This window comes from Ciconia boyciana, chromosome 1 (assembly GCF_034638445.1).
Source record: "Ciconia boyciana chromosome 1, ASM3463844v1, whole genome shotgun sequence".
Lineage (NCBI taxonomy): Eukaryota > Metazoa > Chordata > Aves > Ciconiiformes > Ciconiidae > Ciconia > Ciconia boyciana.
In genome coordinates this window covers 2,715,684-2,741,781 of record NC_132934.1, presented here as the reverse complement: position 1 = coordinate 2,741,781, position 26,098 = coordinate 2,715,684, and the positions used below count along the sequence as shown (strand labels likewise).

General features: G+C 42.9%; 1 protein-coding gene across 1 annotated transcript in view; it reads left to right on the top strand.

Annotated features, from left to right (window-relative positions):
- EXOC4 (exocyst complex component 4) overlaps positions 1 to 26,098 on the top strand; it is a 421,757-nt gene that overhangs the window by 298,650 nt on the left and 97,009 nt on the right. The window contains exon 11 of the mRNA XM_072857159.1: positions 11,201 to 11,420. Within this exon, the coding sequence (XP_072713260.1) occupies positions 11,201 to 11,420 (220 nt within the window). The remainder of the gene's footprint in view (positions 1 to 11,200; positions 11,421 to 26,098) is intronic.

Genomic DNA, 26,098 nt, shown 5'->3' with positions numbered 1-26,098 from the left:
TCATGGGAACTAGAGCGTTGCCCTTACTCTTATAGTAAGTTAGAAACAGAAGAAGTGGTGGGATCCTACAGGTTTGACTTCGTCTCATGGGCAGAAAGTGCCTCTAAGCGTACACATGCCCTGTGTTCACGAAAAAGAAATACATCGCAGAACTTCTAGAGAGAGAGAGATTGATTGACCATGGTTAGTGCATTTATCTTCTGGCTTCTGCAGGATTGGATTTAAATTACAAATGGATCGGCAGTGGGTAATTTAGTTCAGTGGTCATTTTGGATTATCCTCTCCATCATGAAGCAATCTTGTAACTTGGAGGCAACTGGCAGGCTTTGCTCAGCATTGGTCTAGTTTTGGGCTAGAAGCTTATGGTTTCAGGGACTGGAGCGGAGAGATTTGGTGCCGCAGCTTCGGAAGAGCAGAGGGGTGGCTGGTTTTAGGAGCTGTGTTTCCTCAGTTCGGTATAAACTTAAACCACATAAAATACTATTTATTTATTATTTCAGTGAGAAATGATAGCGTAGTAGCTCATCAAAGCTGTGTTTCAGGCTGACGGTGAAGCCGTGGCTGCTGAGCTGCACATCACAGCTCTGCTGTCCCCAGTCGCTGGAGGTGCAGCATTTTGCATTTCCCTCTTACCTGGATGTGCACAGGTTCGTTGGCATCTTAATGATACCGTACCCTCTGCAGTTTGGAGGATCTCTTGCTTTGCAAACATTCATTGCAGTAATGGGGAAACTGAGGCTCTTTATACCCAAACAACCCCCAAAAGTTCCTCAATAAATTAGGAAGAGACAAAACCATTTGACCACAGCTTTTCTGCTTCCAGCCTCACATTGTAAAGAACCTGCACCTGCTCAAAAGGATTAAAAGGAGGTTCATGGCATATAGGGAATAAAGCTACTTTATATTTGTTCTCAAAATGAACTCAGAGGCCTCATAGTGTAGTTAGGAGTCTGTAGGGGGTGAGCAGAATAAAAGTGGAAGTCACCTCTCAAAAGCACCCGTGTAGGTTGGGCTGATAGGAGACTGCGTTACACGCTGGTGTGTGTAGCTGCACACGCACAGACGCACACGCAGCTCCGCTGAAACGCAGCTTCATGGAGGGGAGCAAACACAACCCGCTGCTCAACGGTGACTTCTGAAGAGGTTTTTGTCTTGGTGCAGCGGGGTGAAAACCCGTCTCTTAACAAGTATGCTGCGGAGGGTCTTTAGGATCTGAACAAAGCTCTAGTTTTTCAGGTTTGATCTAAAAGACCTCTGCGAAGATGTGGAGCAAGCTGAATACATCTGCTGTAGGGGGACGTAAGGTCAACGCCATGGGACGGCTCTTGCAAGGAGCCACAGACAGTACGTTGCTTTTACATCCCATACTGTGCTATATGTACTGAAGCCACTGTTCTCCGCTTTACACCGAGGGCTCTCAGGGAGAAGGTGTGAGTTTATAGATTTCTCTGATGAGATGTACGCCTCATAGGGTAAATAAATTGCTCCGAAGCCCCAGATCCCTCCAGTATTTTTATGGGCTGGGAGTTCAGAAGGAAATGAAGAGGCCAAACCACAGCTGCATTTTGGTTGTAGAAGACAGGCGAGTCTTCTCTTTACTCAGTGTTTGTTAGTAAGCATTGCCTTCTAATGCTTGCTGCTTAAAATGTGCTCCTTGGGGTGATTTTTAGGTTGGTGCTGAAAGTCACGTCAGAGTTCAGCCATGTCCCAGCCATGTTTTCACCCGCAGTTAAGATTCTTGCTTGCTGGTTATTGTGAATAATCAAAATGTCAAGCAGTCATTCTGCCTCGGTAGTAAAAAATGCATTGCTAAAGCAATGTTACTGATGACTTTTTAAGCAGAGAGGGAGCATGAGTGGAAAAATGGTATGGAAAGCAGATCAAGGACCATCAGCATCAGGACAGGGCAAAGTGAAGAGAGGATGGACAGTGAATCCCATATCTGGGCGTACATGTGCAACAACTAAGTGGCGATGACTTAGTGCCTACCAACCGCATGTTCCTGGCCCTTTCTGGATGCCAAATAAACCATGGGTCACACTTTAGTTCCAGGTCAAACAGGGATAAGGACACGTCCAACCACTTACGCAGCTTGGCTGATAAACCGTAACTCAACGTTGGAGATCATCTCTCCACACCAAGCAGATGGAAGTGATGTTGCCCCCATAGAGATGCCACCTTGGTCTAAAGCGGACCAGTTCCATCATGTGCAAGGTACTGCCCAGTGCTCGTGGGGAGGGGGGTAAGTCCCCAAAACCTCCACCAGCGACTGCTGCCATAGCTCCAGCTTGTGTTGCTTTCCCTGTAGCACTCATGATTCGTATTTTGGGTGCGTCTGCATTAACAGAATGAAATGATGTGATTCACGCTTGAGTTGCTCTTCTTTTGCCTGCCCTCAAAGAGAAGCAGCTGTACCGCATCTGCTCATGGAGGGAGCTGCTCGTGGGTCTTCCAGACGTATAAATGCTATATGCAGATTTGTGGCGCTGGTAATTGCTCTGTTTCATCTGCAGAAAGGGAAATAACATCTTTGCAAGAATGGTGTCTAGAGAGAGAAGAGGAATAAAGTTAGGTTTTCGCTGCTGTCAATTCACAGGCCAACGGATTGGTTTTTAACTCTGCAGACTAATGCCTTTACAAATTTACAACTGGGCTCAAAATCTACCCAGTTTCTGTTTCTTGAGTAACGTAGCCCTGTTCCAGTGGTCTGTACAGTATATTTTCCCATGTTTTGCCCAGGACTGTGATGTTGATACACATTTCATAGCCTTCATTTCACAGTAACAACTCCGAGTTACACCATTTTGTTCCTTTCGAAACTCAGTTTCTCCGAGAGGCTCACAAAACTCCGGGCTGCTCCTCGTTCAGATTTACCACTTTTGAAAAAATCACACCTGGCTATTGGCTGAGGTTTGGCAGCGGATGGAAATGCAGCCGCTTCTTGAAGCTCGCTCATGCCCTCGCAAGAGATGAGAGGATAGAGACCACGAGATACGAGCATCAGTCCAACCGCCGTGCCAGAAACCTTCCATCGGGTGGGCTCTTGCTAATGTTTGTGATGCATGAATTACCTTGTGCCAGCTTCGTCAAGAAAATCGTTACTCCTGTAGATGAGATTTACCTCTGACAAGATGAAAATGAAAAGCGAGGAAGAGGCTTTGCGGCGGTGCACCCACATCACCTTTGCTCAGCTGGGTCGGAGCAGAAGGGTGTTTTCATTCATGCCCTTGCTGGTGGATGTTAATGAAGATGTTTAGCTACAACGGCAACCCGAAAAGCAAATTAAAACAGTCCTGAGGCCATGAGAAGGGGAATGGAAATGTGGGGTGCTGTTCAAATTACACAGTTGAAAAAGTTGTAATTAGCACATTAAGATTTGCCTCCGAGGTTCGACCTCCCCAACAAAAATCCGCTGTGGTTCTGCTGCTGCTGCTCGTGGTTCTGGCTCGGTGAGACGCATCTGAGCATGTGAGATACGCGTTTCTATACATTATGAAGCTTTAGATCTCATTAGTTCTGGCTCTACATCTTGTGGTCCAAATACTAGCCAATATTCCCCTCTGGAGACATCAGAAGAAATTGCACCTAGTCTGTCCTGAGATAGTTGCACTAAGTCAGAAAGTTGTGTTCTTCAGGTGATAGGTGAGCATTAAATAAGCAGTATTTTTAGCACAAGATGATAGCTAAATTATAATTTAATTTTTTTCTGAGTGTGTGTTGGTGTTTGTAGTACCTCAGAGGCAACAAAATACTTATTTTTATATTACACCTGCATAGGAAGGAAGTATTTCTTACCTCAATCTCATGGATGAGCAACTACAACACAGAAATCAATTCTTTAAAGCTCCTATTTTTTAGCTACTGTTAAAAAAAGAAGTTCTGGACTCTTTCATCTTCCAACGCTAAAGCTGTCAGCTCTATGGGGACATACTCAGAAGCCTTTACACGAACCAGAAGAGCTATATCAAGTAGTCGAGGTTTTTTTGATTGGGGATTTCTGTTTGTATAGGGGAGGGATGGATGTGATGGGGACTGACAGCGTGATCTGGCCATTTGCCCGAAACAGCCCATCAAACTCAGCTTGGTGTTGCGGTCACCAGTCTGGCTGGTACTGCCAGTAACTTGTGTTAAGCTGAAACCTTAATATTTTAGTGAAAAATGCCCAAAACTTGGTGTTTTCTGTTAACAGTAGTAATTTTCCAGTGTCGTTACCTTCCTGGATGTTTTCTATGCTATATAATATTTCAAAATAGCAGAAAATTAATGCTTTTTGTCTGATATTTGCGGGGTTTTTATCTGTTTTTGCTAAGATTTTAAATGCACTTAGCGTAGCTAAATCTCCATTGAGTGTCCCAGAGCTGTTTGCACTTTTTTATGATAATTATAATTTTAATCACATTTTGGGTCACCTAGAGAAGAGCTTAAACCTTTATTCCTGCTGTTGTCCCCTGCATACAACTCCCTTTGGACTTACTTCATACAGCAGCAGCTCTGTTCTCTTCCCTATAGCCACAATATTTATCAGCAGTGTGCTCCTCGGTGAAATATCAATCCTGGGGTAACTGATAATGTAACCAAAATAATTCTCTGTAGTCAAGTTTTTATGCAAAATAACGTGCTTTCTGTTACGTTAGTACCTATTGATTGGTCTTCAGTAACAAACGATCTCTGGTGTCTGTGCTGCAGTGAATTTTTTAATTTAATTCTATTTATTGTATTCTGTACGTGCGTAATGGTCAATACCTTTTGGTACGGGAGCATCAGTAGATCTCACTTTGGCAGAGAAGAGAGGAGTCAGAGGATGGTCTAGACTGCGGGATGGATGAGAAGTAGCTTTTATGCCAACTAGATCATCATGTGAGCTGAATATACTGAAATAATTGCTCAAGAGCAGAGGTAGCAGTTTGGTTGCACATAGTTATTGAAATCACCTCGTTGCCTGGCAGTGTTCTCACAAGGGTGGTAAATTAGGAATCAGAGCTGTACCTTGTTGGTTACCAAAGAACTTGGCAGGAGAACATCAACTGTAGCTGTCCCTTCTGTTGACCCTCTCCCAAAACGCCCGCTGTTGGGGTGGGCAGGCTTTCTGGATGGGGAATGAACAACCTGGGATCTTCCGGGTGCCTCTCTTAGTTTGAATGTGTCTTCAAACCTTCAAGAACCTATCATCTTGGATATTTTATCTCTAATTGCAAGGAGTCTGAACAACCAGTTGGGGATTTGCTGTTCTGTCAGTAACTGGTATCCGGTTCAAAGGATTTCTGATGTTTCATCAGTGTTTCTTTACTTTGTGTAAGCTCACCAAAAGGTTCATTCCAGGTCCTTGGCCATTTTATGACTAAGATAGAGGGAACAGAACAGTTTAGGATCATACAAAAATGAAACCAGCTGAAATGTAAATTTGGGCTGAATGTCTGTAAAAATTTTCATAATAAGGTTTCGGAATATTTTTTTTTTTTGCTGTCAATTCATTTTTTTGAGGAGGGAATTTCAGATAATATTATCATCATCATTAAAAAAGGAGTAGTTGATGTTATGCTCTTTCAATGACATGTCTTCAGTTCCTTTTAATGATATTTTAGAAGACATCTGGTAACAAGAAGAGAGAAGAAAGCCTAGGGAAGGTGAGAGCTGTAGGTTTCTAAATCAATCCATATAGCTTTTTTAGGTTTTATGTTTTTTATTACACACTTTCAGCCTAGGTAAGACAGTCCTCATAGCCAATTAAGTTGTGAGTTAGAATGAATTAAATTTTCTGAAATGGTTTGCCTTTTTTTTTTTCTTTTTTAATCCAAATGACTGTCATTTACAAAAAGATACTTCATTTTACTGAAAGTGCTTTTCTGTCTAAGGGGAATGCTTAATTGCAGCCACAAATCACCTCAAATGCTTTCATAGGAGGATAAAACAAAAATTGTGCATCATTTTGAAAATGCAGGTTCTGAATTCAGGATGAGATGCAGATTTCTATTTTTTTTCCCCCATTTGCTCTCTTCAAGAACTCCATCCTGGCCAGACATCTCATAAAAGTGTCCTTCAGCGCAGTGACATCCCTACGAGCCTTTTTAGGATTTCAGGCAATTACCAGGGCTACCTACAGTGACCATTATCCAAAATCTGGTGACACACCTCGCTCTGCATTTTTATTCAGAGAAAGCATTCTTGCATTTTACAGGTCTGACATATACGGCGGTTATGTAAATAAGTGTAATTGCTCAGCGTTAGGGGAATTTTCTATCCCGAATGCTCCACATGGCTCATTCTCTCGTGTTTTGAGAATACACCCCATGGCACGTTCACCGTTACAGGTTTTCCTTCAGTTTTTGTGCACCAGTGAGAGATGATTTTAAATGCGGTTGTTGATACTGTTTCAGAAACCCTACTAAATTACAACTGAAATGGTTCTTTTTCGAGTAGAATAATCGGAGCAAATGGAAAGTGAATCAAAGCTGTTCCTCCAAGGCCTTCTTTATGGCCCCTTTTTACAGTGAGCTATATCTCAAATTTCACTCTTTGGAGAGTAAAAAGAAAATAGTAGGGTATAAAAGGGCTCAGTGACACAGCCTTTCACCATTGCAATGTTTTTTAATTGCGGGTTTTTTGGTCATTTATATTTACGCACGTGCGGGTATGTCCAAAACCCATTTAAAGAATCACGTCCAGACCTTCCCTGGTGCTCTGCTTTATTCAAATGCCAAAAAGTTTTCTCCACTTTGATTTTTACACATTTTATATAAGTGTGTCATTGACCAAAATGTGATTTCTTATCATGTACACCGGTTCACACACAGACATAAACGTTGATCTCTAGGATAGTCATGGGTCAAATTGCTTTTTTGACATCTTAATAGTTACATGGATAGCTTGTATGAGTAAAAGGGGAACATTTTTGGAAAGTACTCTTAGAATTTTTTTTTTTAGATGCTGTTAAACATTTTTTTTCTTTACAGAGACTGAATTATATTTGAATTAGTTAACCAGCAGTATTTGAAATTTAAATAAATAAATAGCACAGTGTGTGACTGTGAATGTATGTGTATGTGTCTGCCAAGCAGAAAATAGAGAATAGCTGTTAGGTCTTTAATGCCACCCAATACTTCCCATTTCAAAAACTTCGTTTTCGGTTTCTTGTAATTTGGCACCAGCCAAATTACAAGAAATGCTGGTGGCATTGCCAACTGGGGCTAGGTATTTTTTTTAGAAAAATGTGTCCAAAATACTTGTTCTTTCTGAGAATGAGAAGAAGAAATACATCGTACATGTTGGCAAATTCTGGTGACCTTTTCTTTGGCTGGGAATTTGCATCTTCACATTTCTCAGGAAGAAGAACTATTGTGTAAAGGGTGCGCCTTTTGCCGTTCCCCTGAAAATACACCAAAATTTGGCTTAGTTATACAGCTTTGAAGAAGTGTAGTGCTCACACTCTTGTAAGAGGCTTCCAGTTTGTAGCAGTTGAAGTTCCTGATGGGCACAATTCTGCCCGTAGCTAACCAGGACCAAGCTAGGGGCAAGGACTTTGCAAAGGTGCAAGGACTGCCTCCCCTGGCAACGTTTTTGGGCTCCCGTACCAGCTGCCTGGAGGAGGTTGCTTCCTGATGTAAGCGCCAAGAAGAGAGGAGAAACGTAGGATGAACAAGAGGGATTGGGAACCAAGGAAAATAAGAGAACTGGTGGCCAAATTCCTGCAAACAGGAGTCATATGAAGAAATGAGAAGCGGTGCAGACAGCCCCGCGGGACTTCGTGGCGGAAGTCTCGCTTGGTGTCACAGTGATTCATGCAGATGACAATTGGCTGCTGGTGCGTGTTACTCCAGTCACACGGCAGAGAGTTGCAGCGTCCCAGCGCTGTGACATTTGCTGTCCAAACACTGACCATCCTGTTCCTAGGACAAGACAAGGATCTGCTGATGAGAGCAATAGTGTGCCATTCTGTAATTAAAATTATACCGCAACGTCATGCACAGCAGGCCGAATTAAGGTGACACAAGCAACTCCAATCCTTGCTTTTCCAAACTTGTCAGTGTTTGACTTTGCATCCTTAGTTCTCGTAAGAAATACATAAAATTAATGTTTTCCATTAGATTACTCTGTTCTTAATGGCATTCTGAATAATCCTCCCAATACAGAACACGTAGGGTACATCACTGTTGCAATGTAATGTGCTAGCAGGATTCTTGGTGCAAAACTGCCGTACGTCTGTATCTGGAGCCTTGTGATGCTTGCTTGGGCACCCCAGTCGTGTGCTCGGTGGGGTTCTCCTCTTGGTGGGATGAAGGCCAGAGCTGCACAGTGGCTGCCTCGGGTGCTCCATTTGCAGAGCAGATGTGGGACTTATCCTGGCCAGTGAAGACGTGGTGAGGTCATCCTTGAACCATAGCAGATCATAGCACATTGGATCCCAGTCGTCCTTCTTTTAGGCTGTACTAAGTGGTAATGTCCCTGTACGATTGGAGTATCAAATTTCTGAACTCTTAGGGCTGTTCCTTACTCTAAGAGATGCTCTGACATCCATACTACATTTGTCTTTACCTTTTCTCGACTTCCATTTCCTTTGGCAGAGATCTTTTGATTAATGAAGACTTCAGAAATTGTCTGTTTTTCATTACTATTATCATTTAATCAAGCTATCCCTGAACATTCAAACTTAAGGTCTCTCATCCATATCCTGTAGTCCTCCATGCTGTGCGCAGTTCCATTCTTAATAACTTTTTCCTGATACTGAGTTTAAATCTGCTTTCCTAAGCTCTTGACCATTTGTTCTTTATCACAAGTGTTGCTGAGCACTCAAAAATCCCCTGTCGCAGTGTCATTACTATCTAGCAGCTTTCTCGTAATCTGTGATTACTTTATGGTTTGTATCAAGTAAAATAGGGATATATTTTTGATCCTTACCGGTATTAAGCAAAGCACTATAGTCTTGTTTATGCCAAGAAATTAAAGCCTATTAGAACACGTCAACCACCAGGACTCAGTTCTCTAATCAAGGTAAAGTTTGCTGGAGATTAAAGCACGGGTCTTTAGGAGAGATCTGAAATGGTGATTAATGCCAGATACTGGGAATCAAAAATTCTTGATTACACCTTTTGCTAGCACTGACCTTTCCTACGGCCTCGCACAAGCAATTTAGTCTCTGGTATATGAAACACTTAGAAACACCATCAAGCTATTGTGGGATAAGGAGTTGCTGTAGGTCAGCACATCTGAGCTCTAATAGTTTGCTGCTAGTTTGTACATGGCTATTCTGCCTCTAAAAGTTTTCTTCCATTTATGTTGGTTTAGCCGTTTTTAAGCATGTGCTGGATTTTTAAAGTGTTTAAAAGTTGTTCCCTGCACTTCACTGAAAGTTGCTCGTTTCAAATTCAAGCTGCTCTGCCTCTCCTTTCCCTTTGAAAGAAGTATAATGGTATTTGGCTGCCTGGTGCAGGTATTGTAAGAGTTAATTCACATTTTTTTGTCAGTTCTACGCATCAAAAGTGCTGCGTAAATAAGCTTATAAAGAAAGAGTGGCAAATTTATTGGCAGACGTGAAAAGATACGGTAAGTTAGTTTAATATGGCCCCATCAACCTTGACAACGTTCCCTTAAGGACATCAGCGGTTGTCACTTGAAGCTGGTGACATTAGGTCTGTTATTTCAGAGATAAGCTCGGTGGTGGTCTCTCTGCTCTCTTCCCGGATGACTCCACTGTTTCCCTGTTTGATAAAGCCGATTCACATTATCGATCTGTGAAAGCCAGGGAATAAAACTGCCATCCTTTGCATTTCTCTCCATGTAGCATCTCTCTTTGGAGAGGCAGTCTTCAAACGTAACTGCAAGCGGGTCCCCCCGTGGAAGCAATAGCTGCCTCGGCCCAAATGTGTCACTCTAGACTGATGGAGTCAACACCGCAGAGGCTTTAGGGAGCAAATTGTTCAGATTTGAAAGATATCATGCTACTAAAATTGACAGGAGCTCCTCAGTCAGCCCTCTGAAGGCAAGCTGCCTCATCTGGAGTGCTGAACGTGGAGGCAGAAAATTACGGACAATTAAGCAGACCTTGAAGTGTTTGGGAAAACGGTTAGTGGTACGGCATCTCTAATAAATGCTAACCACGCTGGAACTGTTAGAGATGTCTCGTGCAAAAAAAAGTCTTTCCTAGTGAATAAGAGGTGGCTTTCAGGGTGCAGAGGGTGTTGCTACGTATATTGGGAGATCCAAGGTCAAACACTTGCTTCTGCTGCTGCTGTGTAAAACAAAGATAAAAGCAATCCCAGCCTGGGATTAAAATATAAATGATTGCGAGGCACTTGCGTGCATCGATGAAGAGGGCTGTGTAAACACCATACACATTTCTCCCTTTTGGACAGCATGTCTCCATCCATTATGACTCCTGGTACTCAATTCCTTATTATTTTGATACATACAATTTTGAAAGGAAGATTAATTCCATTGCCTTGGATGTAAGTTAAAGAAATGACGAGGTAATTTCTAGAAGACTCCTATGTGTTAAACAGATGGCATCACTGAGATAAAGATATTTTGCAGGAGGAGATGGCAAACTTTTTGTGTTAAAATATTCCCAGAATCGGCATGCCATTCTGCGTACGCAGGAATGGGATCCTGGGATGAAACAATAACACATAATAAAAATATAGCATAATGCAGACATACATAATGCAGTATGGTATCAGCATACTACATATGCATTGCTTTTTTCAGTGGTATCTCTAGACTTCGAGCTGGAATATACTGCTGTTCAGTTCAGAGATGGGGAACTCACCTATGGGATTTGAGTGACCAACCCCAGAAGGAAGTTTGCCTTTTCAAAGGGATTTCTGGCATCCTGAATTTTTTTATAGGCGTTTTATTTTTAAAAAGACATCTTTCCAGTATGTCTCAAATAGAGCAGTCAGTGACTTTGGGACCAATAAACACAAATCGTGCCCGGGTTGTGGCTTTTCACCAATTCCCCATTTTGTCTGTTCTTCTCCAGCTGTTGAGTCTTTGTCTCACCAGCTGTTGGCATTTTATGTTGGGTTTTTTTTGAAGGTTACCTTATAGACCTTTTCTACTCTTCGTGCCTCATGTCGGCGCAGTCCATAATCATTCCCTCGCTGCTGGTGCTTGGCTCTGAGATGTAGGAATGGCAAAGGCAATCCTAACACATTTAGAGTAACTACATGGTTTAACTACATTGCATTCATCCCCTTCTGTTTTCCAGGTTTATCCAGGAGATAGAGCACGCCATGGAGCTTGGCCCAACCAAGCAGTGTCCGCTCCGCGAGTTCCTCACCATGTACATCAAGAACATCTTCCTCAATCAGGTCCTGGCTGAGATCAATAAAGAGATTGAAGGCGTGACGAAGGCATCTGATCCCCTGAAAATATTGGCTAACGCAGATACCATGAAGATCCTAGGTGTGCAACGGCCTCTTCTGCAGGTAGGAGCTGAGTGAACTGCCAATGCGTCCCTTACTGTCCATGTCTAGCCATGACCTGGCTATATATCCAATGAGGAAAGGCATGGACTTGCTCAAGCGGGTCCAGAGGAGGGCCACGAAGATGGTCAGGGGGCTGGAGCACCTCCGCTATGAGGACAGGCTGAGAGAGTTGGGGTTGTTCAGCCTGGAGAAGAGAAGGCTCTGGCGAGACCTTAGAGCAGCCTTCCAGTACCCAAAAGGGGCCTACAGGAAAGATGGGGAAGGACTCTTTATCAGGGATTGTAGTGATAGGACGAGGGGTAATGGTTTTAAACTGAAAGAGGGCAGATTTAGATTAGACATTGGAAAGAAATTCTTTACTATGAGGGTGGTGAAGCACTGGAACAGGTTGCCCAGAGAAGTTGTGGATGCCTCGTCCCTGGAAGTGTTCAAGGCCAGGTTGGATGAGGCTTTGAGCAACCTGGTCTAGTGGAAGATGTCCCTGCCCATGGCAGGGGGGTTGGAAATAGATGGTCTTTAAGGTCCCTTCCAACCCAAACCATTCTATGATTCTATGACCCACAAAATTTGTCTCAACATTGAGTCTGTAGCTGCGATCTATTCCTGTGTCACGGCTAGTATAGTCTCTCCCCTTCCAGTCTCTGTATGCAGGTAGATACATACATTAAGCGCTCTCATGTTTTGCTTGTGCAAGAGGGTATGTCTCTCTTGCTAAATATGTCAAGCTAACAGCAATCTTTGCATCTTGCCGGGCACACGCCATTATTAAAGCACCTTGTAGCCATCACGACAAACTGTTACCAGCTTTCTTAAACCCCTACCATAGAAGTTTATTTTCAAGATTTTCAATAATGTGTGCCTCCCCTAGAAGTTCTGGGGATACTTGCAAATCATAGAGCCGTGTCATCGGACTAAAAACATGTGCCAAACTACCAGGAGGAGCAAAGGTGGGGTCTGCTGCCTTCCAAGTGCAGCGTGTTTGCGACTGATGTGATGCTATTGTAACGAGGCAGCTGTATTGCTTCCTCAGCCAGATAAGAGAGATTTGAGAGATTTGGCTTTGAAGTCAGAGTATTTCTATGAGAAGTCTCTTTTGAAACAGCTTTTTTGAGCTCTAATGTGGAGTAGTGGTAATAGCCACAAGTACAGTTCTCATCCCAACTAGATGGGTAACAGGATAGTATGGAAGCCCCCCAAAAAATTCTGAATTATATGTGTTGCATGGGACTGAAAGGAATGAACTGACTTTCAGCTCTGACTCTTGTTGTGATTTGGGTCAAGCTCTTTTAATCCTTTTAAATTATTCCCTCTTATTTGTAAAATCATGTCCTCAGGGATGAATAATATTGGCAATGTTCTTAGGAAGTAACACACATCTCCCAAGGTTTATATGACCGCTTTCTATCTTAGTTTATATCTGTGAAATACGTGTAAATTATAATAATATATAATAATAGTAAGAACTATTATTATTGTTATTATGTGGGGGAAGTCATTAGGATTTTTGCATGTATTAATGGTCACTAACTCTATGTCTGGGTGCTGTGAGTGTGGGATGGTTCTTACAGAGGCGAAGCAAAATTAGATTCCAGCAGAGAGTTTTCAGAAGTCTCTAGAGGGGAACAGCTTCCTTAGAAGGGGGGGGGAAATTTCTTTACATGGTTTAGAAAATCTCCATGAGTTAAAAGGATGTTTTGGAGCAGCACAGCATCCCTGAACTATTTCCTTCCCAAGGTACAGCTTTACCAGCCTTCTCAGAAACTCAGTTATCAAAACCGAAAAGGGGAGGAATACAACCCGTTGTAAATAATTACCAACATAAATATTGTTTCAGCCTCAATGTTCACGGAGCAGAAAGCCAACGGCATCCTGGCTTGTATCAGAAATAGTGTGGCCAGCAGGACTAGGGCAGTGATCGTGCCCCTGTACTCGGCACTGGTGAGGCCGCACCTCGAATCCTGTGTTCAGTTTTGGGCCCCTCACTCCAAGAAAGACATTGAGGGGCTGGAGCGTGTCCAGAGAAGGGCAACGGAGCTGGGGAAGGGTCTGGAGCACAAGGCTGATGGGGAGCGGCTGAGGGACCTGGGGTTGTTCAGCCTGGAGAAAAGGAGGCTGAGGGGAGACCTCATCGCTCTCTACAGCTGCCTGAAAGGAGGGTGTAGAGAGGTGGGGTCGGTCTCTTCTCCCAGGTAACAAGTGATAGGATGAGAGGAAATGGCCTCAGGTTGCGCCAGGGGAGGTTTAGACTGGATATTAGGAAATTTTACTTCACTGAAAGGGTTGTCAAGCATCGGAACAGGCTGCCCAGGGAAGTGGTTGAGTCGCCATCCCTGGAGGTATTTAAAAGATGTTTGGATGAGGTGCTTGGGGACATGGTGTAGTGGTGGACTTGGTAGTGTTAGGTTTACGGTTGGACTCGATGATCTTAAAGGTCTTTTCCAACCTATACGATTCTGTGATTCTGTGATTCTCTAAGATGAGAACAAGGCATTGCCCCAAGAGCAGGTTCTATCTGGGTATCTCCTGTTGAGCCCTCTCGTGAGCTGAAGGTGGATTTTATGTCATTTTTTTTTTTTTTTTCCCCTCGGCTCTGCAAAAGTAGTGCTGATCAGGTGTACGACGTAACACTAAAGGTGCACGGAACGGTCATGAAACAAGAGCAGAGTATTGAAAACAACTTTAACGAAAGCAGAAGGGGTTTTGTAGGTCAAGAACTCGAATGCTTTGGCTGAGCGGGGATGGCAGGAGCACAGCAGAGAGGGGCTGCACCGGGGAAGGAATTCCAAAGTACACCCTCATTTTGCAGTTATCTGCAATGCCGGTAATTCCTCACCATTGCAAATGCCTAGGAAAAAAAGAAATACGCCAAATCTGTGACACACGTAGAGGTCTTTCAAGACTTGATTTTCAGAACAGGGTTGAAAAAAATAAATTTTAGGGCTGTTTTGCCTTCCAGAACAGGAAAAGTAGCCGGAGATTGCAACTATGAGTTACAACAGAAAGCAAAATTCTACTTATTCACAGTCTGAGGAGTCTGTTGAAGATGTTATTTGAAGTTATTTGAGCTCTGGACATAAATAGGTATATTCTGTGTTGTATTTTGTATTGTTTGCCTTTCTTTTGTTTTCTCTTAAGAGAATTAAACCGAGTGAGAACCCAAAGTCAGCCTGTGCAGGCGTCTGACCTTACTGAGAGCTGAGAATACTTTATCGTAATATTAACATGCAAGCTTTGGAGCAGGACCATGGAGGTTGTTAACCTTACAAATTTGTTTTGGGTTGTTAATGCTATAATGTATTTTTGTGGATTGTGGCTTCATTTGTAGCCATGAAAATGTGTTCTATAATATCAATATATTTTCTTAAAGTTCATTTGGGGTTGAAGAGTCAGAATGGCTTGGAATTTTCTCGTCCACTTCCTATAATTTGTTTCTCATGATGGATGGAAATCATTTTGAACTGGAATTATTCTTGGTCAAAATGTACATGGTCAGAATGTCTGCCTGTTCCCGACATTATAGACGGGTAATTTTGTGCAAGAGGAGAAAAATTGCTGCCTCTTTGAACCAAGTCATCCAAATAGCTCCCTAAAATAATTTTATTGATTTTACATTAAAAGAAAAAAAAGGCTATTTCTGCATTGACAGTGCTGGAGCCTGAAATTTTTGCCCTCGTCACCTCATGGGTATGATGAAAATATAGCGTGTAACGTGAATGAGCCTTGCACCTCTCTCCCAGCGCCGCATTACTTTTTCCTGCCTTGTGTCATTCGTGGAGGGGTTCGTGGTTCAACCATCCCACTCCTTTCTATCCTGAAGATCTTTGTGAAGCTTCTGCGGCAGGAGCTGGTGCTGTGATTTGAACACGACTCAAGAATTTATCAGTTCCCACTGCACAGGCTGATAATAGCTGCTTTTTGATAACTATCAGCACATGTTTGAACTGAATTAGCTTATAGATAAGAGGTTTTCTAGCATCCTATGCCATCATGTCCTCACAGATGAATCATCCGTTTCTGTAAAGATTATGCTTTAAAAAAAAATCGTAGCTGCCCTTTGTAAATTTTATATTTGCGTAGGAGGATGGTCTTGTTTGCCATTCTTCCATCCTTCAATGTAAAATACTGCAAATCCCTTTCCTTTTAAGAGTGACTGAATAGCCATGAAACTAATTTGTCTCAAAATTATTCTGCATTAAACTTCATGCTGTAATTGTTTAAATCAATACTAAATTAGGCTACAAGCAGCTCGACAGCTTCTTATAGCCTGTTCTTGTACAGTTCATGTTGAGGTGATAAATCTTTCCAGCTAAGTGGTCACTACTAATACTGGCCTTAAAAATGTGTTGCCCTGTCTCCGTCCAAAAAAAAAAGTACAAGTTGCTGTGATCTTTCCGCTCTATAGCAGCAGAGTGGGATTTTTCCTTTAAAGCATCAGTGTGACCATTGTTTCTTACCGCCGTATTGTGTAGATGATGGGCGTGATGGTTTTCTGGCCAAGCTCCAGTGGCTGAAAATCCAGCGGAAAAACTCATTCAAAAGTCAGTGTGGGCAGCTGTTTGCAGAATAATGACTTGCTGGAGGTAAATAGCCCATCGCCCGCACCGCTTATCCCGTGCGTGAAGTCACTCGCTTGTGACTTTCCAAGGAGACATCACTGGTAGCTTTGGCATGCTTTCTTCCCATCAAATTACTGGTTATTAAGAAGAAGAATGGTCACAGTGAGTGGCATTTAAATGGCTAACAAATATGATGGGTCCATGCTTTGATAGCGAGTGGATGTTATTATTTATTAGTGTAAACAAATTAGTTGTTTTTCCAGGCTGGCTTCCAACGATCAAAATCCATTAAGGAGCAGGCATGGCTGATCAATTGAGTTTTTCCCATTCAAGGACAAGTGTGACTTTTGAGGCAGCACCTGTGGTTCCAGTCCTTATATTTCAATTTTTTTGCAGTGACACGGTGTCTAAAACAGTATGAAGTGCTTTGCAGATGTTTTCATCTCTTGCGTGATGTATCCATTTCCATTGCACAGCTGAAATGTCAAGAGGTTAAGACCCACCAACTGAGTCCGTGGCTGAATTTCCAGCTGAATCCTCTTTTTCAGTTTGCAGTGAGAGACACAGTTATCTCTCCGTGGGATTCTGAATCTCCCTATTGCTTTCAATATTTCTTTAGATAATTTTTCCTCTGGGGGAACATTTAGTGTGGTTACTGCCTTTTGTGGAAGCTTTTACAAGGCTCTCATGTAAGTCATCTGCAGATGTGTAAGTTCTCCACTGAGGCTGATCGTGGAGCTGTAAGTTATATAAAAGCAATTGCTAGCTTTAGGCAAACTGTTATGGCAGCGCTTCAATTGATTTTAAAAATCAAGTTTAACATGCACATTCAGTAAAGCCTAGGTAGGAGACGGCTTTAAGTGGCATATGGACATACTGCAGCAGCACGCCTTGCAGGCGGAATTATTTTCTTCCTCTCCGGATCTGGAAAAGCAAAATCAGGTTTCACAAACCATCCCACGGATGTGACTCATGTTTGACCTGAAGGAGACAGTCACACATTTGAGGTCTCTGTAGCCTATTAATCCCTGCAGTCGTTGGGTATGTCTTCCATAGGTGGGAGCAATCTTGCGTTGGAGTCAGCCAGAATCCGTATAACCCTCGTTTGTTCAGTGCTGAATCCAGGTTAATATTCCCCATCTCTCATGACCTGAAGCTCAACACCAAGCTGGTCTTGGCCATGTAGTTTCTATCTAGAACACATGAGAACCGCTGTCACATGTAAACAGAACTTTCTTGAGCGCTGGTAGAATCACAGCTGCTCTACCTGGAACATGCTCTATTAGAAGTTAGCACCACAGAGAAAAGTAAAAGCCTAAGTCTTGACTGAAATTAGAGTTGAGTGCAAAGTGTCTTTGATCGTGGTCCTACCTGAGACCACCAACTTGTTTTGTTCGCCTCAACAAGTATGTGTCATATGACAGCAATTTTTGGCCCATACCAACCCAGATTGGATTTGAACTTCCTAAATGATGGGTTACCATTATTTCCAGATCTTTAATAACCATTTTTTTAGTATTTACATATCCAGTATCATAGGATTGTAATTACGTTAGTTGAAAGGGACCTCTGGAAGTCGGTTTCATCTGCCTGAACCTCTGGCCCAGAACCGAAGTCTGGTGAAGACCAGATAGGTCAGTCGTGGTTTTGTCTCAGTGAGTCTTGACAACTTCCACAGATGGAGATCCTCAGGGCAACGGTTCTGCATTACTCTCCTACTGGAAAGCTTTTTCCTAGCCAGAATTTTTGGCTGCTGTCCCTTGTTATGTCACATGTATGATGTATAGAACAGACCAGGAGTCTTCATTTAAATCACATATTATTTTTATTTCCAGAAATGTGAAGCCTACACACAGTGCAGCTTTTGCATCTGTGTAAGGCACACCAGGTGTGAAGCAGAATAACTAATCCAGTGACGACATTATGGTCTTAGCACTTCTACCAGTGGTTGTATATTCTTATGACTGATCTCTGGTTTAAATTATTACAGCGTTATTAAAATATACCTCCCTAGGGTCGGTCTAGCCACAGTAGTTGTGACAGTAGTAGAGATGAAAGGGTGTATGGAGGGTTTGTATCAATGAGTCTAGTCAAAAGATGTTATGGGCAAAACAGACCACTTAATAAAAAGACATCACCCAGTCTTGTATCTCTTAGCAATTACACTGTGCTTTTGATTAGTAAATCTTAAATGTTTTTTCAATAATTTAATTTAGTTGGCAAAACTTACTATTCAAAGACTGCCTTTCGAACACGGCTTTATCTCTCAATCTGTGTCTTTGTAGCGCATCAGCCAACATCATTCCTAGGGTCCAAGAGCTAATACTTCAGGGTGAATTCATGTCATTAGCTTTTCTTGCTCAGGGTTGTGTCTGCCGGGTTATTTTAGAAGATGACCTGAGCCAGGAAAGCTCTGTTTCCAACCTTAAGCTCTGAGTTTGAGCAAAAGCGATGACCATTGCTCTGAACGTCCTTGGGAACCAGCAGCTTCAGGTTAGAAAAGCACAACCTCCTGAGCTGCTGGTGCTGAGAAACCTGCCTAGAATGGGGTCAAACATTGTGTTTTCAGGGTGGGTTGGAGGGTGCGGACTGGCTGCTGTCTCTTTTGATCTTTCTGCAGCAAGATTTTTTGGTGGACAAGCCGGAGAGAAGTAATGGTTTCTGACACATCTGCTGACAGGGACTGAACTGCATTAGCACTCTGTCAATCCCATCTTCTAAGAGATGCCTTTTTTGAGACCTGTTTGACTTTACTGGCTATCAAAGGCATCCTCAGTTTTTGACCTGCATGGGAAGAGCAGCAGGCAGTCACGGGAGAGGTGGGTAGCTGCATGGCCAACACGAATCCGCGGGGATCAGCTGCTCTAAGGGAGCAGAAGGGGCATTAATCCCCCGAGGTCACCCTGGGAGCTGGAATGAATGCGAGGAGAGGTCGGCTTTGCCTCTGTGCACGTTCTGTCTCTGGTTTTTCTGGTCATTAGTCTGATAAGCAGGACTCAAGCCAAAGTGGAAAGAGAAACATACTCCAATTCTCGCATGCTGGAGATGGCCTGGCAAAAAAAAAAAAAAAGAAAAAGAAAAAAGAGAGAAATAAAAAATAGCTGTCACTGTCTTCTTCGCCTTGAAGATTGACATCTCACTAGCAGGTCCTGTCTGTGTCATTGCGATTCCCTTTACATCTCCTGGATTAATCCTGTCTCCATAGATGCAGTATCTATTGAGCTGATCGGGCTTTTATCCCTTTTCTTTTGCTCCTGAATTAATATGGGGTTTTAGGGTGATGCAAGAAACTATATGCGTAGTCTGCTTCAGTCTTTCGCATTCTTTTTGGTAGGATTTTATTGTAAAATCCTGCAATCATCCTGCATGCAACGATTTCTGGCTTGGCCAGAAGTCAACGGGAGCGTGCAACAATTGTGGAGAGGCTGTGGGAGATGCACCAGCGTGGTGCTGGGAATGCCTCCGGGATGCTGAGCCCATCAGCTCCCACTGCGGTCGGTGAGATGCCGAGGAGCATCCGTATCTTGCAGGATTAACCCTTCTAAGGGACCTTTGCTGTCGTGGCATTTACAGTGTTCACCCTCACCCTGGACTGTGCGGCTGTTTTTCAGTGGCAGTTCATCGAGTACTCGCTAGACTGGTAAAAACCCTAAAACTTCCCTGTAAGTTATGTTATGTTTAATTTTTTTCTTCTTGCAGTTGTTTTGGGTTTTTTTTTCCGAAGTTGGGAGTATGTATCTGCCAACAGTACTTGGTCGCAGGCCTTGACTGATTATTTTAATTACCAAAACAGCCTAGACAGGCTCCTTCAGCAGTAGTATTGCACTCATAAATCCTCAATTTGCCTCACATGGCTGAGCCCACATGGCTGGTGTCAGAGACAGCCCCTCTTATCTTTCTGTCCAGAGGAGAAGCCATTTAGCTTGGCCACCCTCCGGTTTGTTTAAAGCTTAAGCTGCACATTTCTCATTTGCAACCTCGTTAAGTGTACGGCATCCGTGGCAGGAGAGCACGGGGCTGCGGAGGCAGAGCTGGCCTTCTCGTTAACCCAAGGGTGCTTCCAAAAAGCGAGTGCGCAGTCTCAGATACAGCAACCGCAGAAGCGATATTTCACCCAGCTTTCCTCTTTCCCTCCAGCTGCCTTTTTTCCTAGGTGTTTCTTCAATTTTAAACCGGTGTTTTGACTTCGCTAGGGTTGTTTCTGTGATGGATGACCGGATCTGCAGTGTCCAGGAGGCTCTTAGCATCCGCTTGTGAGTACCTACAAAGCCAAAGTCTGATGAACTGCGCTTAAAGGAGACCCGTATCGCTCCATCACCAGCAGCCCTCCAGGAGTTTCTTTCATAAGTATCTTTTCACTAGGAAAGTTTAATTGCTTGCTTTTTCGAAACACAGCCGTGGCAGAGTTTGAGGTCTTGGTTGGGCTTTTTTTGACTCTCCGGCACCCATTAGCTGAAGGTTGTGGCTCTCTATCACAACAGCGCAGATATTTTTTCCCCTCTCTCTGCTCGGTTTGCTTCGTGAATCCCAAATCCAGTCTGTAACACAATCTCATGCAACGCACTTTATAGATGGCTTCAAGAGAAGAGACTTGCCTGTGTTCTTGCCAGGCTCATTGAAAGTCACATTAATTTTTTTTTCCCTTGCATTTGAAGCCTGGGCCTGTTTCATTTAGGAAGAATAACTCTAATTTCTAGTTTTTGAAATGTTTTCCTAATCAGAAGTGCTGTATGAGAAGAGCCATCGCATTTTAAATAATTGATGGCTACTTTATTGAGTTGTCAGCACTAATTCATCCTCCTTTTGAAGTGCTCGGATGTTCAAAGGAGTAATCCTTTTACAACGTGCTCATTTTTTGAAGAAAAGTTCATTTTTATAATTACTTTTTTTTCCCCCCCCTCCACTGCAGAGTGCAATTGTAGCTGTGCAGCGAGGGGGAGGGATGAAGTACCTTCCAGCTCACGCCAGCTCTAAAATGCCTTTATTACTACTTTTGCTGCTAATTTCTCTCCCCCCCTCCTTTTGCAGAGGTTTAATTATACCTGTTTTAAAAGTGCATTTTGAAATATGACACCTAGTTCTCATAGAGAACAAAAGAGAGATTAATCTATTGTTAAAAGGAAAGGTAAAGAAGCTCTTTTTTCTTTTTTTTTTGTCAGGGGCTGCCCCTCCCTGACAAGCAGCATTCAGTGGGAGGATTGCAGAGAAGTAGCTGTGATTTTGAAGGAAGGGACTTGTCAACAGGAGAATTAAAAAATGAAAAACAGATGCAGAGATGCTGCGATCAGAGTATTCCTTCTCGCACAGTGGGTTTCCCCTCCTCCGCTCCGCTGGCAGAGAGAAAGGTTCTTGCTGGAGTGTATACACTGTGCTAGCAGTTTAAAGGTTAATAGCACTCTAAATTACATCTGGAAGAATTGAGAGAAGGCAGGAAATTAAAAGTTTCCCCTCTTGCTACTAATCTGTAAATAGACCCTTTCCCTTTCAAAAAAATAAAATAATAGTTTCGCTCATGCACACAAAGCTGTCAGAATGGTAATTTTTTTGCAAATGATCTGCTTTTGTGCTGTGATTTTTACTTTTTATGTGAACTTCACCGTACAGAGGGTAAAAGCTTTTCCCTTGCATCACCCATGCAGCGGCACCATAAAGCTGTTGGGCGGTACCAGGTTCTGCAGCCCAGTTCTGGTCATTATGGGCCTGATCCAGGACTCGCTGGGGAATTTAAACCATTGGGATGGGCTCTTTAATTAAAATATTCAGGGACCTTCTGTCTCTGTAAAGTAAACTCCTACATGGAGTGAAAATAGAGTAAAATGATACAACTCTACGGGAGAGCCCTGCCCTGGGCTGTGTTCTATTTTAATTAATTAGGTGCTGATTATAGCTGCTGGAAAAGGTAAAGACAAGAGAGAATTGAAAAGCATTGAATTTGTGAAGATGGTATCCTAGATTCCGATCTCAGCTGACCTTGAAGTCAGTGGAGTTACACCGGATTTCTTCCTGTGCGAGTGAGATGAGATCTATCCTGCTAGCTCTAAATAATGTCTGTAGTCAGTCATTTTAAACATTAAAGGATAGAAAAAGATCTGGTCATTCAGCTGCATCCGACTCCTGTTTGCATGAATAGTATCAGCCTCAATAACCTCTCGAGTCGCATACAATTAAAAGAAAAACAGGCCTGAAAATGAAGGAAACCAAACATTCAAGCCTTCAAGGGAGCTCCAAGGCACTTCTAGCAAAAGGCACTGAGATTTCTCTGCTTCACTGTATTTTTTCTCATCTAAGAGTTGTGTCAGAAACTGTATTAAGGGCAGGTTGGTGACAGGTTGAACACCCTTCTTTGGTATCAACATGGCATTTCATATTGAATTCCTGCTCTGTTGTTTTCCATGGCACTTTATAGGCCACAAAATGAAAAAGATTATTAATCACCCTTCTCCTAGTTAGGCACTTCAAAATAGTGAAGATGACCCATTTGCCTAAAAGTATTAGCTGCAAAAATGTACACGAGCTGGTGCATTAGAGCTCTCATCCAGGTGCTAGTCAAATCATTGATCTGAAAATAAAACTACGTCTTTTGGGGTTTTCTAGAGTTACTTGGCGAACTGTTTCCCATCCTCTGATTAGAAACACTTTGGCTTTGCTGTTTGCGTTGCCGCTGATACAATAGAACGCGGTCTGCAAACCATCAGGGAATGGTATCGGGTCCCAGTTGGGTGATGTAGGAAAATGGTGCCGTGGTGTAATAGCTGCACTTGCAGACTTGTAGGGACGTAGGTTTGGAAGAAATGTTTGGAGAAATCCATTCCTAGATTGGCACAGGTGATCTCGTTGTAGAGATCCCCTCAAAACAAAGCTGCCTCTGAAAGGTGGCTCTTCTACTCTTACTTGCTTCTCCATTTAAAGCCCTTTTTCTCATTCCCAGGTTAAAGGTAGCAGCCAACATTGACCATTTATTTTGCGCCTTGGACTCCTGCTGAGTCAAAAGCAATGTTCTGACATTCAGATTCATTCCTTTTAATATTGCTTGGTATTTGGGGCTTTTGATTTGATTCCTAGTTCTTCCTGATGAATTTGTGTGCGAGATGTGCTTGTTTTCTGGTTTGGAAAGCCAATCACAGCCTGCAGCAGCGTGCATAGGAGCAGCCAGAACATCATCCAGATTTCATCTCTAGTGCTCACTCTGAACTCTAAGAAGAGTGGCAAAGCAAATAACAATAACAATAATAATAATAATAATAATTCTTACATTGGTAGGGCTTGGGGAGTAGCCACATGCTTTAGAAAGGTGAATTTTCTTGCTTTTGCAGATAGAAGAGTTTATACCACAACAGAAGTGTGGGTGTTGGGTGGGCTCCTCAAAGAGTTAACGAAAGGGCTGTCAAAGAGTGACCAACAGTCCCTGGCTTCCTAATTATCATTGCCTCTTCAAATCAGTGGACCGTGCTACGTTTAAGAAATGTCCCTGCTCAGAGCAATATCAAATGCTTCTGGCCGTGATGACGCTTTTTAGCCCTTCCTATGAACCACCTGCCAATAACCACTGGAAGGGACAAGGAACGGGACTTACAGCAATCGCCACGCCGCAAAGCAGAGACTGTAGTCTGAACTATCCAAAAAAAAAACCAAACCAAAAGAAGAGAGGAAAAGAGAGAAGAGGTTAAGATTAAGCAGCTGATGCTCTGAAAATAAGAACCTGCTGTTAGGTTCTTCCGGATAGGAAGGACCTAGAGGATAGGTCCTATTTGGGGAGGAATAGGATATTCCGGGGAGGAATATCCATGACAAACGGACTCAGGCAAGCAGGATCTACCCGCTGTTGAGTGTAAACCAACAAATAGCTGGAGGGTGTCAGGGCTTACTTGGTCTTTTAGGTTCTTAAAAATAATTTGGCAACACTTGCATGGTTTGTCAAGCCAACAAAATCTCATTTAATTGAAATGAATTGCCTGTGTGTATATAAATGCATATTGAAGTTTCTGTATCGCAGCCTCAAACCGGTAATACGGGCTGAGCATCTCTTAACGCAGTCTGCGTAACGCATTCTGTGTTGCATTTCACAGCCGGGCTGAAGAGCGGCCAGAAAAGCTGCTTTCCATCAAGTCAGGTTTCAAGTGAGGGGGTACAAGTCCTCCTGCTAATTTTAACGTTAAGAATTCACCAGGACCATAGCACTGGAGATATAAAGAGCTGGTTGAAGTTTTGAAAAGGGATGAAGACTTGTAAAATCAAAATGTTGATTTGGCAGTGAGCTAACGCAAAGAGTTTAACCCAGGAGTTGATCTGCTCAGGCAGGTACGTTTGGGTGTCTGGAAAGATGTGAGCTTCCCAAACTAACTCCATTTTTGATATAATGGGAATAAGAGCTCTTGAACATTAAACAATCCAGCCTTGAAGAGACGACATTTAACAGCACCTTCACTTTTGTTTTGCTGAACGTTGGTCTTAGCCTGCCATGTTTTTATAACCTTTAAAAAAAAGAAAGAAATTGCCCTAATGGAGCCGAGAAGGCAAAATCCCTTGATAATCTGCAGCCAAGTTAGTGCTCCAACTCCTTTATACATGAATCGGAAAGGAAAAGTTTTGGGCAGGGCTCAGACAACGATGCCAGATCTGTGGCAGCATGAAGCCTTCCAAAAATGGTCTAAAATACATATATCTTTATCTTTTATCTTATTTATTTATTTATTTATTTATTTATGGTAGCTTGAGCTTGAGCCCCGAGGCACTGAGCTGTGAACGGTGGAGGAAAGAAGAGGGGCAACGTGTGCGGATGGTATTGGAGGTTGTCGTTGGAGTAGACATGAGGGTTTGAACCTCCTTGAGATCTTCTCCAAATATTCAGTGATGGGCTGGTTTGAGCCACCCTCACTTCTGTGCAATGTGCCTTTCCCCTGGGCTGTTGCCCCAACGGTATTTTTACATGGGTAGCAGCTTGGCTTTTTTCTTTTAAAGTGCATTTCCACCCTGTATCGTTTGGCACTGATCCATATTTAGGTAATGAGAGAGGTTGTTTTCTCTCTGATGAGGAAAATTATTTCAAATGTTTTTCTTCTAATAGGTTAGCAAGTGTTGAAATTGCTGTAATGAAATAATGACAGGGGAGCATCTCCCCGTGAGTTTACTGTCGTGGTGAAAAACATGCTTCTTGACAGGCTTCGGGTTTTTCTTCTAGGTTTATTCCCTTGCACTTGCTCTTTTGCTTTGCTCTTAATAATCAAACAGCTCTTGAAGGTGTAGGGTGGCCTCAAGGAAATGCTCTTTAAGTCCAGTCTGTCTCCACTAGCCGGTACCGTCCACACCAACCTCAGCTACCAGTACCAAATCCGTACTTGTCTGCTTGCTTTTGCAAGAGATGGTACACATCGTTGCCTCCTCCTTTCCCCTTTTCCTTCCCTAAACCCCCAGTGACTGGTTATAACTTGTAGCCATGACATAATTTAGGGGTATTTATAGGTCATTCCTTACTTGCCTTCTTTAGTTGCATCATTTCTTGCAGGTATGGTGGTAGCACAAGGCTTCAAGAGAAATTTGAATGAAGGTGGGGGTGACCTGGCTGGACAGTGGAGGATTTTCCATGCATAAGAAATCATAAAAATCCTCAAATAATTATACTGGAGATAGATAAATGACACGTTCAAGATTAGTGTTGATACCAGAGGAGGACCCAACACAAAAGCAGGCAGCGGTGTAGTGGCCAGGATGGAGTAGAGCATGTCTGGCCGAGGAAGCTGTTCAGGTCCCATCCCTACCATTGATTTATTTTGTGCGTTGAACTTTTTTGAGAGGCTACTACAACTCAGCTCCAGGTTCAGACTGTGAGATAATCCTTTCTCTTTTTGCGCTGGGCTCTGGAGGAATGGAAGGGAACTCAGGAAACACCCAGTCGGAAAGTTCCTGTCAGCACAGGCAAGGAGCAGGTATTTACAGAGCAGCTTGACAGCTGAATTTGTTGTACAAGCTCAGGTCAAAATCAGCTTGTCTCGGGGCGGGGGTTGCATCTAATTCAAGGTACTGACTTGGGGTTGCATGCATTGCTGGGAAAAAGGAGCTGGTTTTAGTTTGGTTGATATTCTAACAGTGACTTCATGGAGCAGGTCAGTCTAGACAAGGTCTAAC